An 18,827-nucleotide genomic window follows, 5' to 3' on the forward strand; every position below is an offset into this window, starting at 1 on the left:
TGTAGGGGACGAGTCCTCCCCGTTGTGAAGTCTGCCCCTGGGCCCCCAAGCTGAAGGAGGCCCCCTCGGTGCCCCCGAGCCCTCACCCAGCCTCCGGCCTAGTTCTCCTGCACCAGAGTCTGTTTGCCGCCCGTCTCCCCCGCACGGCGGGCTGCGGGCCTGTGCTTCCACCCCGGGACCCCGCAACGCGCTGGGCCCAGCACCGAAAGCTTGCAAACACCTGGATGAAGAAATGGACACACACCCCAGGGGCCCAGGCGCAGGGCCGGGGGCAGCAAGGCGGGAAGGAGAGAGGCCCGGGCAGGGCCACAAGGTGGGGTCCGGGGCTAGGGTGGGGGCCGGGGCCGGGGCAGGCGGTCAGCTCCCACTCAAGTCTGGAGGAAGGCAGTGCTGGTGCTCGGGGTCTGACGCAGGAGACTCAAGAACACCTAGTTCCAAAGCCCGGACAGAGGGTCCCTGGTGGGCAGGGGCGAGGCCTCTCCTGTTAGGAGCTGAGGGGCAGCGAGCCAAGGGGTCAAAGCCCTTCCTGGGCCCCATCCCTCACTCCAAGTGCCCTTCATACCGGGTTCTGAGGTTTCCTAAGCTGGAGACAAGGGCTGACCAAGGCTGCCCAGTTGACCAAACGTGAGTCTGGCTTTCTCACTCGAGGACCACTTCACTTCACCGTGAGAGAATGATGAAACCGGAAGGAATCCGACAACCCAGCGCACGGCCGATCACGAGCTCGGGGCCTCTTGTCCTCTGAGAGGCCGGCGACCGGGCTGCAGGGAGGAGTCCCCTGAGGAAGGTGCGGCGTGAAGGCCGCGGGAGGGCCGGCCCCGCATCTGTGGGTCCTGCCAAGCCAGACTCTGTCTTCCCCCCGCTGCCTCCCTGTCCCCTCTTCCACCCTTTCCTCTGGCTGCTGGGCAAGATTCACATAAACGGCGCATTTCAGAGATAATACAAATGACCCTGGTGCCTTCCAGAAAGGGTCAGCCCCGCGAGCCGTTGGCCGCAAGCGCGCCCGCGCAGCAGGGAGGCGCCACCCGCCTTCTGAATATTCAGAAAGTGCAGACCACACAATTAAGTGGCTTTGCCGTGCTGTCTCCTGCGGAAGGCACCCGAGTCGGACGTGAGGAAGCCTCTTGGCACAGGAGAGTCACACGGCGTACAGAACGGCTCCTGCCTAGGCTGCCGGCCCAGCTGTGCGGTGACGCTCCTGGCGAGTCTTCAGTGAAGCTGTTTCGTCCTGAGAGATTCTGCCCCTCCATGCCTGTCCCCAGAGGTGGCAGATGGTCTGGGTCCCCTGAACCATCCTGGCCACCACCGGTCCCCCCAGGCTGGATACTGGACCCAAGCAGGACCGGTCAGACGCCCTTCCCTGGGCGTGGGCCCCTGAGAAGGCGGTGGTGGGCGTGGCTGCCGGGCCACCAACAGGTAAAGGGGCAGCGCGGGGCCCGGTTGAACAGCAGGCGCTTCTGAGATGCAGACAGTGTGCTTGTGAAGAGGCGCAGACGCAGGGGTCTCCTCCGTCTCCGGGGATGAGCACGGGGCCGGGGGCAAGGCCGTGGCCTCTCCCACGTCTGTCTGCGCAGTTCTGACTGCCTCGCTCTGGACAGTCTTCTCAAGGCTGTTGTACAGAGGTGGCCTTAGACGCAGAGACAACACGTCCGTGGGGCTGTGGGGGGGCAGGTTCCTGACCCAAGTAATAAAGGGCGCAGCTCTTCCCGCGGCGAAGGTGGGCAGGCTCGCTGTCGCCCCTCGTAAGACTGAGATTCCTTAAATTCAGAGTTCCTCGACTCTGATGTAAGCCCGTGTGTGCAGCGCTCACCTGGGCCCACCCACCCCTCACCCCCTGGGGCAGGGAAGGCGGGGGACTGGTGCAGAAAGGGGCACTGGGACAAACGGGGAGCTCAGCCCCACTGGCCCCAAGCGACCGAGCCCTGGCCTCGGACCCGGGAGCCCCGTCTCTGCCCGCCGCCTCGAGACCGTGGCGGGCTGCCGGGCAGCTTTCAGGTCGTGTCAGCCTGCAGCCCGCCACGGCGCGTGACGAGGCGCTGAGACGCGGACGACTCCCAGGCTGCACCCTGTGCCCAGGACTCCGGCAGGCAGAGCGTGGGGAGCGGCACAGCAGACCCTGCTCCTGAGCTGCACGAGTCCAGGCGCACCCAGAATCGCCCCCGTAACGTGCCCCGGCCTCCAAATAGGCTCACAGCAGCTCCCACTGAGTCGGTCTCTGGAAGTGCGCCTTGTCCCCTTAACTCCAGGGGGACAGCTTCTGTGTGCTGATTCCTACGTCGTTCCTATGGGAGAGGATGTGAACTTCTGACACTGACGTGGGGCAACACCATCTTCCAGATGCTCCTGTTACCTGCGCCTGGGTGGGGGTGGGGGTGCAGAAAGGCTACTTCTTCCTGCTGAAAGCAAAACGTCCAGGAACGGAACGTCTGGACGAGCAGCCTGGTTCCCGGAACAGCAATGGTCACAGGGACAAGCGCTGAGAACACACAGGTCCAGGCCGAGCGTTTCATGTTCGTTACATGAATTGACTGTTTGGAACAGAGCCGGGCCCACAGCAATCGTGAACGAAAAATACTGCAAACTGTATCAGTAAACAAAGAATGTGAAGCCGTCAAGTCCTCAGCGGCTGCCGCCACCCCCCAGTGAAGACCAGCCTGCAGCCCGGCCTCTGCAGCCACTCACAGTGGTGCCCTCTGAGGGGACTCAGAATAAGAAAGGACAGGACACTGGCCCTAGACAGCTAGGTGCTTGTCAAGGGAATGAGTTCAATGAGCGCAAATGTTTGCTTCCTCCCATGCCTAGAAGAACACTAAATTTTTAACTTGAGATGCCTGGTTTTCTTTAGTTAACAAGCCATCTTTTATTGTTCTGACTACCTGGTCTTTGCTGTAAAGCTCCCATATGTCCGAGCTCCTCCCCTACCCCATCGGAGCAGTCCCCCAGAGCGATCTGAGAGGCTGGCATCCAGGCTCGAGTCCTGCCGCCAAATAAAACATCATTCTCCACTTTCAGGCTGCGCATTTATTTCAGTAGACAACGATCGTGACGTGAACGCTTGCTGGCTTCGTCATCACATGATCTCACTCAGTGGGATAAGCGCCCTTGGGTTTGTGCCTTAGAGACGAGGAAAGCAAGGCCCAAAATGCCAGGGACTTGCCCGAGGAAATGTTTTTGCTCACACGTTTTGGGCTTCGGGACAGAAACACATCTGAAAGCACTCGGGCAGCAGGACAGCGCATCACCACCTGTGAGAAGCGCGGAGGGACCGGCACCAGAAGGGAAGCAGCCGCCTTTTAGCTCCCACGGCTGCCCAGGGCCAGGCCTTCCCGCTTCCTGCCTGACTGTCTTCAACAGGCTGGATAAGCCTTTCACCTCACGGTCGCAAAGTGGCTGCAGCTCCTCCAAGTCTTCCATCCCCAGGGAACAATAGCCCAACCTTCCCCAGAAGTTGCCCCTGCAGCTTTAGTGATGCCCCGTCATGTCTCCTGGGCCAGGGTGGGGCCAAGTGCCCGCCTCTAAAGCCGACAGCAACTTTGAGCCCCTGAGCACACTGAAAATGAAGCCCTGAACAACAGCAGAGATGCACCCACCAGGCAGGGGCACGGTGGGCTCTGGGAGGGCACAACAGTGGCTGGGGCTTTGTCCCAGCCGGACTGGGCCTGTGGACATAGGGCCCACCCGCTTCTGTGCCTCGCTTCCTGCGACGGGGCAATGTTCTAGACCTCCGCCGCCGTCCAGCGAGGCGGCCACAGCCACCCTTGACTCCTGAGCCCTCGAGGTGTGGACCGTGAGACTGAGGATTGAATTTCCGTTTTTGAGTGTAACGAGCTCGGAGAGCCGGCTGGGGCTGGGGCTGTGGCCACGGCAAGGACGGTGTGGGACCCGCAGGGCCGCGGCTTTGCTGGAGCAGCCGTGGTGCCCGGGAGGGCGCTGACGCCCTAGGAAGACAACGTGGGACGCCAGGGAAGCGGAGACATCCCAGTAGCCACGCAAAGGGAAAAGGAGGTGAAATTCATTTCATAATACACTGTAATCTTCTTCTTTCTCCAAAATAAGATCACTTCGACATGTAACTGATATAAAAAAGACAGGCGAGCTACTTCACCTTCTTTCGTTCACCTCACGTCTTTGGGATCAGATGTGCACTTTGCGCTCGCAGTGCCCGCTCCCCTGCAGCGCCCCGTGGGGCCAGCCCCGCTCCAGAGACCTCAGAGCATCCACGCCCAGTGGCCTTTGCTGATACTGGTTCACGACTTCGGGAAGCGGGCAGATGAGTTCAAGGTGCAGAGAGACCACTCCCGGGGCTCTGAGATGTGAGTGTCCCCAGAGTCCCTGGAGGGCTGGTCCCCACCCTCCATGTTTCTGATTCAGCAGGTCGAGTATTCGAATTTCTGCCAGGTGACGCCAGGCTGCGGGCCCCGAACTTGGAGAAACACGACTCAGGGGCAGACGCCCGAGATGCTGTGTTGCCCGATTGCTGATCACACCCCCTGCAAATAAGGGGAAAAAGCCTGGACGAGGAGCAGTGGGAAGCCACCAGGCTCACCTCTGAAAGTCACCTCCAGCTGGCCTCAGGCATCCTGACCCCTCCCCAGCCACCCAGCCTAGGAGACCACCACCCACAGCCTCCCTGCCCCTGATTTTCCAGGGCAGAGCCCACTTCACGAATTCGGCCACTCCCTGCGCCGACAGCCGGGAGAGCTAGGGCTGGGGGCTGTCTGGTGGGTGCCCAGCCCAGGACAGTCCAGCCTGGGGTGTAAACCCACACTTTCTGGAGCTGGGGGTGGACAAGGAGGCCCAGTCTGGAACCCTGGCCCCTCCTGACACCCCTCCCCAGGCACATTTCAGAGGCCCTGGTGGGTGAAGAGCCGCCTCCAAGGACAGCAGGGCGAGTGGGGGAGGTCTCCGGGTGTCTGGGTCTAGTGCTCGCCACCGGTGTCCACGAGGCCCCTGCACGGAGCACCTGGGTCAGAGGCTGGCCTTCTTCTGTGTCATCTCTGCCTCGAGTATCCGTCTTCCACCTCAAGCTCAGACTCACCGAAATCTAACTGAAAGGGTGCAGGATGGGTGGTGGCTCGGGCTGCGGGGAGGGGCGCCGGGGCCGGGGCAGACCTGGAGCTGCCCACGATGCCACAGGAGACTCGGGTTGCATTCGTCGTAAAAAGAATTTCACGCCAGCAGCTGTGCCAACCCCACCCTCCACGGCCGCCTCTCCGACAACGCCCACCTGTCGTTCCAGGGTTTTCGGCCTGCGCTGCTCGCTTCTGGAGGCCGCAGTGGCGCAGAGGGTCGCCGCCCTCAAGAGCAGAGGGGGCTGGGAGGCGTCTGCCCCCCAGCCCAGTTCCCCTGCCGGCGGGGCTCAGGCGCCCAGAGCCCAGCCGCCGCAGGTCCCCCTCACCAGGACCACCACCTTCTGAAGGGTCCTCACCACCCACCTGGCGTGGCCACCTGGGGGCCTGCGCCCCCTACAGCCCAGGAGGCTGCCCGTGCTGGACGCTCAGCTGGGAACCACCCCTGCTCCCCCACAGCCGCCCGCTTCCCGCCCCCTTCCCGCAGGCTGGGTCCACCCCCAGAGCGGCCGGGCTGCTCAGCTCCCCCCTCCCCAGGACTCCGGTTTTCGGAGAAGCCTCCACGGGAGTAGGAGCCTCTGGAACTGGACTAGGATGTGACTCATTCAGAACCTCAGGCTGTTTTTTGAGGGCTGGGACAGGGGATGCGGGGGAGGAAAGGCCGTCCCCTGTGACTTGTTACCGCGGCCCCGGCTGGGAGACACTGTCCAGGGCGCCCGCAGCCTTGCTCCCCGCAGACTCCGCCTGCGGGGGGTGGGGGGTGGGGCAGCATGTTCCAAAAGACAAGGAGGAGGGGAGATGCCCCCAGCCTCTCCCTTCGTGTCTGTTCCTGGGCTCTTGTGCTAATTGAGATTCGCGTGTGACAGCCCGGTGCGCCGGCCCAACGCCTGCTTCAGTCACAGGTGTCGCCCCGGTGGGCCGGGGCCGATAGCAGGCTTCCTGTGAGTAGAAAAGGTCTGGAGAGACCTGTCGCGGGGTTTGTTCCGAGGCTTGAAGCCAGGTCTGTAATAAAGAAGCAGAGAGGCTACTCTAGCCTAACTCCTGTGATGTGATTTTTTTCGTCCCCGCGCTTTGGCGTGAGACCATGAGATCTCATTAAGGCAGCGGTTTATACGGGGGTGGTGAGTTGGGGGGAAGTGGGAGGAAGACCAGAGAAGCAGATGGAAATCAGCCCAGATTTGGGATGGAGGAGGCAGCTCTGTCATCCAAAATTATTAAAAAAAAAAAAAAAAAAGGCCAACCTTCAGTAAAACACTAGCCAGATGTGGATAATAAGCAGATGGAGGCTGAACACAGTGAGAGACCATGACTTGGGCCTGCTGTTAACCCTTGGATAAATGATCTCCCCAAAGGAAAAAGTCAGCTGGAGGGGAGCTGCGCTCCTGCTCTCAGCCCGACGCAGAGGTGGGCGGGGCAGGGGTGCACACAGGCAGATCTGGGTGCAGGGACCACCGCCTGGGCCCTGGCTCAGCTCAGCAGAGGACTTCTGGGTGTGGCCAGCCGACCCTGACCGTGAGAGCAGCTACTCTACTCGGGGTGTGGGGGGAGCAGGGCAGCAGAGGAGAGAGACCCTCCACTCCCCAGGTGTCAGCTTCGTGGAGCTGACAGCTTCCTGGCGGGAGGGCTTCAGGAGAAAACGTCCTGGCCTGACTTTGTCCAGGACCTGCAGGATCAGGCCTCCTCAGGCAGCCAGCAGGCTCCAAGGTGGGTGCAGGGAGGCCACTGGGGGCTGAAGAAGACTGAGACGGGGCGAGGAGGGGCCCCCACTCCCACCGTAGGCCTGGCTTCACCTGAGATCCAGGGAAGAGGAGCAAGGCCCTTCCTTGACGCGTTCGGGCCGAAGCCTGGCTGTGGGCAGGTGCCTGGTGTCCGGAAAATGGCAGGAGAGCTGACTTCTTTCTGGTCCTGGATCCACGGTCGTGTGACCTGGCAAGTGACCAATCCCAGGTCCTCAGAGCTCTGCTCACAAAGCCGGGGGCCCCCCCAGCCGGCACACGGTGACTCTTAGAGTTTAAGCTATGGTTTTCCCACGTGGCTAGAGATACCAGCCTCTCCGTTCCCGAATGGGGTCCAGGGAAGAAAGGGCCTCCCCTAAGCTGTCTTTGGGCACAGAACCACTGGACACTTGCTCCCGCACGCGGCCGGCCAGCCCCGGGACCTGGAAGCAGTGTCAGCGGGATCAGTGTGTCTGGGGGGCGCGGGGGACATGCGGTGTTTAGGGTCTGCACTCAGGGGCCCACGTCTGTCTTGGAGAGAAAGCATGTAGCCGAGCCGGCACTACGTCCCGGGGACACAGCTGTGGATAGCAAGCCCCGAACCAAGGCAGGCAGCCCCTTGAGCCTCGCGCGCACGCACGCACGCACGCACGCACGCAGACACGGGCAGTACACACTGGAGTCCCCTCAGGCATCTGGAGTCGGTCGGCGCTGTAACCGTGACCTCCAGGCTGTCTTTAAAAGTGAACTGCTTCTTTGCTCCCCAGGGCCTGGCAGTGCCTGGCGGGGCCGGCGCTAGAGAGACGCAGGTGAGCTGAGCTCGAGGACCACGCAGGGCAATCAGCGAGGCCGGGGGCCCTGGCGCTGGCAGTGATCTGATGGGTGTGGCTGCCAGCCTCTCCCACAGCGACCCACACTAGGCACACTGATGGGCAGGGCAGGGCACTGACCAGGGGCCCTGGCAACACCCAGGCTCTGCTGAGTGTTTAAAAATGCAACCTCTTAAACTTAGCTGGTGATGCTTAAAGGAGAGGCGGTCTCAGATGAGGGAAAGAGGCGGGGGGCCTCCTCACCAGCCGGGCCCCGTGGGCGGAGGTGTAACCTCGCTGAGCCTCAGTTTCCCGCCTGGAACGTGCACAGGGGACCGCGAGTTTCGAGCTCTCCCAGGTGCGCTCTCTACTTTGTCACGAACGCTGCAGAGACGGGCTGGCCGGGGCGGTGCGAGGGGAGCTGGCCGTCCTTTATGCCTTGTGCTCCCTCCTTCACTTGTCAAAAATGAGCACTGACCTGCCTTTGACCCTGGAGGAATAAATCAGGCAGTGCGGGCGGTGGGCGGAGTCCTGCCGGCGCTGCTGGGGCTCGAGACTCAGCGGCAGCGAGCACCCCGAGCATCGGTTGGGGATGCGTTCAGAGCAGCGGCGCCGCCAGCTGTGGTGCGCGCCAACTGCGAGGTCTTCAGAACCGGGGTCGCGTGACACCCTCCCCCGAGGCCTGAGGGCGCGCACGCATTCCACCAGCCTGGGGGCTCAGCCAGGCAGGCGCCCTCAGGCCCTAGTCCTGCTCTGCTTCCCAAGGCTGGGGGTCTCAGCTTGACTTCATCCTGGATGAAAACAGTGCTGTCCAGGCAGAAGCAGCCTTCAGGCGCCCTCAGTCAGTGACCTTGCTCTGTGTTTTAAAACCGCCTTTGATTTACTGTTCAGTGGCCAGCCTGGTGTTTAATTTTTCCAGATGATCAGGAACATGGTATCTGCACACGGCAGGTGGTCACTCCTTGGAGTCCTGGCCCAGTTTGTCAGCACTAGGTTTTGAGCAAACAGGAATGCAGTTTTCGTTTATCTTTAAATTCTTGGCTTCACTTTCGTGATAGAAACATCATACCTCGCACTCCTTAGGGGCCAACGCTGATATCAAGGGAAAAACAACCAAATGAGGGGGAAGTGTTGGCCGTGCTACCCCGGAAACCGGACCCGGGCGCCTGAGTGGCGGCTGGGGGAAGTCCCTGCAAATCTGACCATCGAAGCTGTTCTTCACCCGGCGGCCGGCCGTGACGCTTGGGAGGGAGGCGCCGAGGGCACCCAGGTGGCCGGGACAGAGGGCAGTGATGCCCGGACAGGGGGAGGCGCTAGCAGACGCAGAGCAGCGGCGGTGACAGGCGCAGGCTCTCTGGTCAGGAGACCCCTCGACACACTCCTGAAACCGGGCACGTGCCCCCGCTTTTCAGGGGGAGGCTGGCAGGGGGCTCCTGTCCTTGTCACTTTGTTTTTCAGCCATTTTATCAGCAGGAAGGCAGGGTCCCTGGGCCTGGGACTGGATTGGCTTCCCATCTATCAGGGAGGGCTCTCTTGAAAGTGGGAACCAATATAAAAAAGTTCAAGGTCATCAGCCGTGTTGCCGGGAATGGGAGCACTGAGCACTGAAGTAAAACCCGAAGCTTCCGTCCGCAGCACACCGTGGGCACCTGCCCCGCAGCATGGCAAGGGGTGGACGGTGCACCGGGTGGAGGGGGAGGACGGGCCTGGGGACACGCAGACCCGGGCAGGTCACCTCTCATCAGCCCAGCGTGGCCGCAGGGAAGCTGTGTGGTCCCCAGAGAGAGGGCGGAACAATAGCGTCCCCCGGGGTGTGCGGGGCCACCCAGGACAGCTCGCCGCTCAGACGGTGATGTGACCAGCCAGCAGGGGAGGGGGCGGGAGCGGGGGTGGGTGGTGCAGGGAGCTGGGGCCAGGGCGGGCCCTGCGGAGCTTTTTTGCATCAGGCTCCCTTTAGCCGCTCCGAGAAGACTGTGATTTCTTTCCAACCTATTTTTATGGGAGTGTAATTCACAGATAGTAAAATCCACTCTTTCTAGGCTAACGGTTTTATAAATTTTGACACTTACAAGGTTACCATTGTGTGACTGCCGCCTCGGTCATGGGGAGTGTCTCTGTGGACACATCCTTTCCTCGTGGTGGCCGTGATCCATGCCCTGTGGAGGCAGCTGGCAACAGGCTGGGGAGACAGAATTGGGGGTGGTGCACCCCAGATCGAGGGAGGCCAACCGCCCCATTTCCTGGGCTCAGTCCCCAAGCAGGGAGCTCCGCCCTCTCGACCACCTGGATCTGAAGCCACGCCCTGGGCTCCAGACCACAGACCACAGGCCTGGGCTTTGCAAGTCCTGGGCAGGACGCTGCCACCCATCCCCCAGCCAGGGCCCAGAGCCTGGCACCGGGGCGTCATCGCCGTGGACCCCAGTTTGGAGTCTCCGTGTTTCCACTGGGCTCTGAGCCCCTTCCGCTCCTGCTGGCCTGTTTCCACCGTGTTCAGGGCCGCGAGGGACCTAACCATCCCCAGGGATCTGCTGACTTTCACAATCACACTTTCAACGGATTTGGACGCCGTTACAGCCTGATGTTAAAACAATATTTCATTTCTCCTCTGAGAGGAAATCTGTTGTTTGCCTGCCTCCGATCCTGCTGGCCGAGAAAAGGAAGACGGACTCTCTCAAAACAAAGAGACAGGGCCGCACCCGGCGCGCGTTCTGAGGGAGACAGGCAGAGCCGGGTGTGGCCCGCATCATTCGATGAAGAAACGCTGAGAAGGTCAGGGTGGGTTCCCAGCTGAGCTGGGCCCCCCGCCAAGTCGGACCACCACGGAAACATGTTCTCACGTCTTCTTTGTAACCACAGCTCCCCTGGAGAGGACATAACGATTGACCCCCACTGGACACAAGACCAGTGTGGCCTTGGGTGTATCTGCACCGAAGGGGGCGCAGGAGCCACGGGAAGGGCTGTGGCCGTCGGGGGGCCTCGTGGGCGGCAGGTGTCCCTCCTCGCCCTCCGGGGTCCCGACTCCTGGTCACATGCCTCTGGATGTCACACGGAGACTGTGTGATGTGCTGTGACGCCTTGCTTTGGGTTTCCTTACTCCCTCCGGTGGGCTGCCGGGATTCGGGTCCAGCGGGTCCAGGACTCGCGGTGAGTGAGCAGGGCTTGGGGGACACATGAGCTGGGTTTCGTTACAACATGTTTGCAGAAAATGAAGAGAGTCGGGCTATCTGGTCATTCTTTGGAAAAACTTACCTTTGTGATTCAGGCATGAAAACAGGATTCTCAGTTCAGGGGGCTCCTGAGGGGATCGCGGGGCGCACAGAGAGTGTCTGCGAGAAACACCGCATCCCGCGTGTGTAGACCACTCCTGTGTCAGCAGAGGGAGGCGGGCAGGAGGGAGCTTTCTGGGTCATGAAAATACTCTACATCGTGATGATGGCAGTGGTCCCACGAATGTGTGTCCTTCAGACTCAGAGCTGCCCCCTGGCACGGGCATGTTCACTGCGTCAGTTTCATGGTACTTTTCAGAAGACCCCAGTGCGCGGCCGGGCTGCAGACCCCGGTGCTTCCAGCCCCCGTCAGTGAGCAATCGCCCCAGCGGGCCTCGGCCCCCCCACACAGCCGGGCACACGGGGAGTCCAGGATGCCCCTCTCCAGACCACGGCACGGCCTCCCCTGAGTGGAGGGAGGGAGGTGGCCGCCATCACTGGCCCGAGGGGCCTCCTCTGCCTGGCAGCCGCAGGTTCAGTCCCTGGAACCTGTGACTACCCTGGGGGTTAGATGCCCAGACCCACTGCCCACTGCGCCGCCCAGGCGAGGACAGCATTGGCTCCAAGTCCCATGGCAAACGTCACAGACCCTGGGCTGGCTTCTCGTTGAGAACTGAAGGCCCTTTTCTCTTTGGTGGGTTCCCCTTTGGTGTTATAGACTCGAGGCCCCACGTGGCGGCTGAGGGGAGAGGAGGTGCTTTGGGGTGCGGTCGCCCCTTCTCTGTGGCCTCCCTGGAAGCCTGGTGAGGGGGCTCTGCCCCCCCAGACTTTGTGGGCTGGTGAGCAGGGAGCATAGGCCTTTGCAGCGGCCTTTACAGCTGAGGTGGGGCCACCTCCCCGCTGTGCGGACACCTCCTTCCCTCGCTGCCACTCAATGCCCCAAGCCCCACCGGGACCCATGTCCAGGGTGGACAGTGGCCTTGCTGAGTGACCGTGCCTTGCCTGGGAAGAATGCCTTCACTTGCTGGAAAACTTGAACTTGCCATCCAGATGCTCAGGATCCCAACACATCCTTTCTCTTAATCCTTACACACCCGCTAGCTTACTGGCGCATGTGCAGACATTTACTGAGCACTTGCTGTGTGCCAGGCTTGTCCTCAGGGAAACCCAGCCAGCACCCCGTCTACAGCCTTAGGGGCTGAGGGGTGCCCATGGCCATGTGACCCCCAGGCGTCAGGCTGGGATTCAGATCCAGACGTGTGTGACCCCCACACTCCGCGGCGGCCCTGCCGGACGGAGGAAGCTGTGCAGGTGTCTGACACACACGTAAGTCTAGAAGTAGCTGCTACTTTTCGAGATGCTTGCATGCATTTGCCAAGCTCCTTGAGTGGCACACTTGCAGCACCCAGAATTCAGCATCTTTAAGTGGACCTACTGCCCCCCTCTTTATCCCTCCATTCCACTTCTCCAGCCTCGTCCTGGACCCCCTCCTCCTCGCTCACTTCACTCCACACCCTCAGCCAAGACTCTTCCCAGCGCAGGGCCTTTGCACATGCCGCCTTCGGCTCCACATCCGACTCAACCAGCTGCTCCTTCACATCCAGCGTCGTCGGCTGGTCAGGCAGGAGTCTCCAGCCCTGCGGCGCCATGTTCCTCCTCCCCAGCCCCTCCCGTGGCCTCTAAGGTGGGAGGGGCAATCACTTCTTGCATGTCTGCCTCTCCCACCAGAGCACAAGCTTCTGAAGGTCACCATGCCTGTCACCAACCAACCAGGCACAGAGCACATGCTCCGTGAACACTTGCTGAACTGATCCAACGGTCTGAGGGCAAAAAATTTGCCGTTTGACTCATACAATTGAATTCTGACTCTTCCTTGGCCTCCGCCCCCGTGAGCCCTGGAACCCCACTGACAGATGCACACGGCCCTGAGACGCGGGGCCTGCAGCCCCCCAGGTATGAACAGGAGGCAGGGACCACGTTTCATAAGGCCCCCCCGGATGTGAAATGCTGGGGCATCGCTTCCAGAGCTAACTCCAGGCTACACGGTCCTGGTGTCTTTTTCAGAGAGAGGCCGACGTTACTTGGCTGCTCTGAACATCTCAAGTTCCAGGAGGCCTGCGATCAGGGAGGCTGAGCTTTCCCCCGACAGGATGTGAGGGGCATCGGGGGGGGGCTGGGCACCCCCTCCACCAGCGTCCTGGGGGCCGAAACGCCTCAGTGAGGACTCCTGCCTCTGGGTCTTGAAAGCATGTGTTGGGTTTCTTACGTTCTTAAGAAAATACCCCTCCTTTGGAGGAAGAAATCATGGAGCAATGAGCCCTGGAAAGTCAACTTGACAGCTTCCTGGACAGACTCTTCTGAAAAATGGAAGGCCGGGGGGGGGAGGGGGTGCGGACAACCTGCAAGGTGTGGCTCTCTCTCCTGGACCCTTCGCTGGATCTGTCCTCCCCCGCTTGGCCCCCGCTCACCGAGCTCTTCCTTCATCTGTGCCTACTCCTGAATCTGGTCTTCTGCTGGCCGACCGAGCCGGGGCCCGCACAGCAGCCGCCCACCCCCGCCCCACACAGCCCGGCGCCGCCTCCTTCGGCCACGGTGGCTGCCAAAGCCCCCGCCCGCGTCTGCACGACAGCAACGGCTCCGGTTAAAACGGAGAGATTCGGTGTTTTCCAAACGGTTTTATATATTTAACGTATCTGACCGAACCCAATTTTCTCCTAATTTCTGCTTTCTGAAAGCTTTCGGAGCACAGCATATAAAATCGGCCTGCTCCACCACCCCCGGGAAGGGGCCCAAGAAGTGTGTGTGCTAGAAAGACAGCGCCTCTCCCCTCCGAGGGAAACGAGGAGGCCTTGACACTGCGTGGAACCTTGCGTTCAAGCCGCAGGCCAGCCCCTCACGGCTCTGGTGTGTGGATGTCCCCGGGAGCAGACAATGCCAAACCATTCGCAGAAGGACACACAGCCAGGATTCTAGAGACGCCCCAGGAAGGGCTGTTTCTTTAACTCATCCCAACAAATAGCTTGATAATGGATTTTAAAGCACACAGACGTAAGTCCTGTGTATGAAGTTGTTATTGTTACAGGAAGAAAAAGATAAATATTTGTGCACACAGACATAACGTAAGTCCTGCCACGGTGAAGGCAAGCGCCTCTGGAAAGATTCCTGAAAGTCTGAGAGGGAGTCATGAGGAGCTGGAACTCGTGACAGGATGGGGGGCGCCTTTAAAGGCACCTCTGGGCATCCGCATTGTTCATGAGCCCGTTTAATACGCACAGCGAGGGGCGGGGGAGGGAGGCGGACACACGCAAAGCCCAAGAGCCCTCAGTTATCTGTTTATTTTCTGCATGTGACATTAGAAGCAGGGGTTCGCCTGTGTTCTGGTTTATCTCCAATAAATAAATAACTATGTACACACGTGCTGAGTTCACAACATAGTGGCGGAAAACCTTTGCTTTACAACAGACATCTTTACGCGACACGTTCCTCCCGCACACCGAAGCGCGCGGCATCTCACTCCCAGCTCCCTCGGAGCGGAGGCCTCGTGCAGCAGCATCCGCGCGGGGTGTACCTAGGCGCCTCCGGCAGACAGCAAGCAAAGCTGACGTGTGAAGATTCCTCAGTTTCTTGAGAACAGAGGGCCTGACTTGGCCCGCTACTTATTACTGACCCATAAGTGATCGGTCCCAGAAGGTCGGAGCTGCCTGGAACAGCTCCCCTCCAGCTCTGCCGAGCAGACGGCCCCCTGCTGATCTAGTCAAAATGCAGATTCTCCAGCAGGAGGTGCACAGAGCCTCGGGGTCTGCATTTCCAAGCAGAGGTCCAGGCGGCTCCGCTTCTTGCCTCGAGATCCCGTTCCACGTGGCTGGGCAGGCGCCTCGGGAGGGGCAGAAATCCTCAAGGGCCTGATCCAGGTGAGGCCCTGGACACCCAAGAGGCTCCATCCCCAAACCCACAGAACCAGCAGCAACTGGTTTTATGTCAGCCGTCAGATTACACGAGAACAGTGAGTCAAAATGGTCATCAGCCTGAATGGTGCAGCCCAAACCTTTCTTACACTGTCACCTGGCGGGGGGGTGGGGCTTCCGTCTCACAATGTACAGCAACCACGTGAACAAACGTTTTCAACACTGTCAAAAATAAGTAGCCACAACACGGCTAGGAATAGTCGTCAGAAAAGACACAACATAAAAGGCTTAACAAAAATGACTGCTTTTCAGTCCAAACCAAAGCAACAAGAAAACCCAGATTCGTTGTGTAAAAACTGAAAATAAAAATCTCCTTGGGTGAGTTTCTATGACAGCCCACCAACACTAGCTCAGCAAACGCCTCTCGGGTCTTCATGGCGGTTAGCGTGACGCTGCTCCGGAAGCCTGACGCTCCAGGGCAACTGAGCAAAGCTGGTGGGAGAGCGAGTTCCCGACCATCCGCGGTGTCAGTTTCTTGTGTCTGCCTCACATGGGAGTTCTGCCTGGGCAGACACCAGCCGCTGACTCAGGTGAGTGCCGATTTCCCAGGAGGGAAGATCTGGAGAACCGAGCCAGATGAAATGGGGCGTGGCTTAGTAAATGCCAGAGAGCTGGGAGAAATTTCACTGAGTTTAAGGGCCCCGCGACAGCGGAGCGCATAAATGCAGCAAAGAGGAAGGGGAGAGCCGGGAGGAAGGACAGAGGGATGCAGTGGGTACTGGAGACACTCAGGTAGGGAAAAAGCAGAGAGACGGAAACCCTACATAGTTAAAAAATAATAATAATAAATACCGTGGCCACTGTCCGTGACTGGAAACGCTCGCTAGTCCACTGGGGCCGCCCGAACCGATAGCGCTCACGCCTCCTGTGCCCCTGGTGAGGGCATGGGCGCTCTGCGGGCTGTCTCTCTAAAACGGCCATCTCCGCCCACTTGTGCGGCGACGTCAGGGACGGGCTGGGCCCTGAGCCGGCCAGTCCCCCTCCCCAGCCCTGCGCAGAAGCCGCGGAAGAAGAGGGGTGAGGGTCTTTTCCAGTTCCGATGCCAGCTAAGGTGCTTTGAGGAAGGCGGGGCGGGGGGGGGGGGGCACCACCAGAGGGCGGAGAGGCGGACACCCGGGGAGGGAAGCAGGCCCCTCAGAGTCTCTGAGGCGTCCGCTCGGCTCCCTCGCGCGGCAGCACCGCCTCCTTGCCCGGCGCCCCACACTTGTACTCCGGCTCGGCCAGCGAGGCGCCTTGCTTCTTGCGCAGGTGGCAGAGGAGCGCCAGAAGCGCCACGACCAGAGACAGGCTGGCGATGGAGATGCCCACCAGCACGCCAGAGTGCAGGGGCTCCGCGGGCGGGGGGCGGGGGGTGGCGCCGCCGGGGGGCGGGCTGCCCGGGGGCTCCCCGGAGCCGCCGTCCTCGGTGCGCTCCTCGGTGCGGTCGCCGCCCACCTTGACGGGGTCGCAGTCAGTGGCGATCTGGCCGGCGAGCACGGAGTCGGGCCCGCAGACGCACTCGTAGGAGCCGGGGAGGTTGCGGCACTCGCCGGAGCAGAGGTCACTGCTGCACTCATCGATGTCCGTGCACATGCTGCTCTCGTCCAGGATGTAGCCTTCCGGGCACCGGCAGGACTCCGGGTTGTTGGGGTCGCAGTCCGCCGGGCACGACGTGCGGTTGCAGAACATCTGGCACCTGTTGGGGTCGTGGGGCACAGGCACGAAGCCCTCGGCGCAGACGCAGCGGTGCTCGGACCGGCCCACGGGCTGGCACTCGTATTCACACTTGTTCCCAAAGCACGGGTCCTGGAGCTCCACGCACTCGCCGTCCTGCTGCTCGTAGCCAGGGTAGCAGTTGCAACGGAAGCTGCCCTGCTCGTTGACACAGTTCTGCGGGCAGGGACTGGGCACCTGCATGCAGTCGTCCACGTCCTCGCACTGGTGCTGGTCAGCAGCCAGCCGGTAGCCGGTGGCGCACATGCACGTGTAGTTGGTGGGCGCGTCCGGGGGGCCGGGGACGCAGAACTGCTGGCAAAGCTGGTGGCACGGGTGCTGCGCTGGCTCCGCGCAGGAGCGCCCGTCCGCCTGCAGGGGGGCGTCTGCCGGGCAGAGGCAGCGCGACTCCCCGGCGCTCTCGTTGCACCCGTGCTGGCAGCCGCCACTCTCCACGCTGCAGGCCCAGGCGCCCGGCGTCTCCCGGACCCAGCGCCCCTCGGCCTCCCCGGGCGGCGCCGCGCACTCTAGCTCCAGCCCCAGGGGCGCCACGGCGGCCGAGCTGCCCACCGGCAGCGCCTGGAAGTCGGCGCCACGGTCCCCGAACGGGGTGCTATAGGTGACGGCGACGCCGGCGGCCGCGGCGCCTGGCTCCACAGCCAGCGGCCGGCAGGAGGCGGCGTAGTGGAGCTCGCAGAGGAAGCCGTCGGCCTCCGCACCGCACTGCTGCTCCTCCCAGGCCGGCTCCATGGGCGCTGGGTCCCCCGCCGCAGAGATGGCGACGCACAGCGGACCGCAGAGGGGAGCCCCGTCACTGTGCGGCCGGGCCCACTTGCTGTAGCTGGTCCTGTTGTCGCCGGTAACCCACTGGAAGCCGCGCAGGGGCCCGTGGTGCCCCGGGTCCCCGCAGCCGGGCGGGAGCTGCAGGCCGATCCAGAGGCGCAGGCCGCCGCCACTCAGCAGCAGGGAGATGACCTCCGCCGCCACTGAGGAGCGCACAGTCATCAGGTGGCCCTGCAGGCGCTCGCAGGCCTGGCTGGCGGCGAGGAAGGTCGCGGGGCCCTGGAAGAGCGCGAAGCAGTCGCGCTCGATGCACTGGCTGCCGAGGGGCCGCGGCTGGAGGGGCGCCGGGAGCCCCAGGCCGGCGGGGGCCAGCACGCCGAGGAACAGGACGCGGAGCATGGTGTCTGCGCTCAGGGGCCCGGCCGGGGCCTAGAGGGGCGGGGAGCCGCTGGCGTCTGTCCCAGACCAGACGCGTCCGGCTGCGGCGCACAGCCCCGGCGAGGCAGCCTCTGACAGGCCGGAGGGCCCGGGCTCGAGTTTATAAGTGCGCGGCCCTCCCTCCCTGGACGTTCGGGAAAAGGAAGGAAGGGCCTGGTGGGAAGGGCTGATGCTGCATTCTCGGATTACTGGGTTCTCTGGGCGCCCTGCGCCCGCCCTCGCACCAGGGATCACCTCGCGGGGATGAGTAAACGCGCCCGGACTGGGAGGTCCTCGGGCGGGGCCGGCAAGCGCAGGCGCCCAGGATGGCCGCACCTCCGTCGGCGGCGCGGCGACAGGGCCCGCCCCGCCGCTGGGCCCCAGCGAGCGCAGCCCCCCTGAACCTCTCGGTCCTCTTTCTTTTCCTTCATCAGTGTTGTCACCACCTATTTCAAGGAGAGCCTGGATTGCGGAACTCTGGGAAGAGGAGATGGGTCGAGGAGGTCTTGGATGAGGGGTGGGGGACTTAGCGCCCGGGACACAACGGGCTGCTGGAGGGGCTGCCCACCACCAGGAGGGCCTTGGGAGGGGCTGCCTAGGGCGTGGGCTTCCTCCAAGACGTGATCGCCAAGAGAGCGAGCCAGACCGCCGGCCGGGGCGCCTAGCTCAGGAGACAGATGCAGGGGGCATGGGCGTGGCTAGGACTGACCTGACGCCCAGACCCCCGCGCGGGGTCCCGAGAGTCCCTGAGCGCGAACTGCCTCTGCCAGACTTCATCTGGTCACGTGGAAAAGTCGCAGGGATACCGTCAGGGCGGAAAGGCCCCTCCCCCCTTCAGAAGTGGTGGCCGGTGAGCCCCTGCCCAGCCATGCGCAGCGGGTGTGCTGGGAGCATGTTGGCCTATTTGGCCTGAGTTTGTCCAGCATCCCAGAGGGACAGTCCACCTCGTACCCCCAAAGGGAGGGGCAGGGCTCCAGACGGGTCCCACTCGGGTCTGTTTAAAGTTTTCCCGTTTGACTGAAAGGTCAGATCGATGCAAGGGCACGTGTAAAAGCCACTTTCTGGGCAAAGGACATTGAAGAGGGGCGGTCCCTGTGCGCACGCAGGGAGGGGAGCGCTGGGAGGAGATGGGAATCTGTCACCTTCGCGACCTTATCCGCTTCTTCACGCA

General features: G+C 62.0%; 1 protein-coding gene across 1 annotated transcript; it reads right to left on the reverse strand.

The window, feature by feature from the left end:
- Positions 1-14,115: 14,115 nt before the first annotated feature.
- THBD (thrombomodulin) lies at positions 14,116-17,950 on the reverse strand. The gene has a single exon (XM_031434334.2). The coding sequence runs from the start codon at positions 17,636-17,638 to the stop codon at positions 15,899-15,901; it is 1,740 nt and encodes a 579-aa protein (XP_031290194.2). The 5' UTR covers positions 17,639-17,950; the 3' UTR covers positions 14,116-15,898.
- Between the last annotated feature and the right edge of the window lie 877 nt (positions 17,951-18,827).

Source organism: Camelus dromedarius, chromosome 18 (genome assembly GCF_036321535.1).
Source record: "Camelus dromedarius isolate mCamDro1 chromosome 18, mCamDro1.pat, whole genome shotgun sequence".
In the NCBI taxonomy this organism is placed as follows: domain Eukaryota; kingdom Metazoa; phylum Chordata; class Mammalia; order Artiodactyla; family Camelidae; genus Camelus; species Camelus dromedarius.

What these genes read in the sequence shown, in the direction of transcription:
- THBD (XM_031434334.2), bottom strand. Translation starts at nt 17,638, where the DNA reads ATGCTCCGCGTCCTGTTCCTCGGCGTGCTGGCCCCCGCCGGCCTGGGG.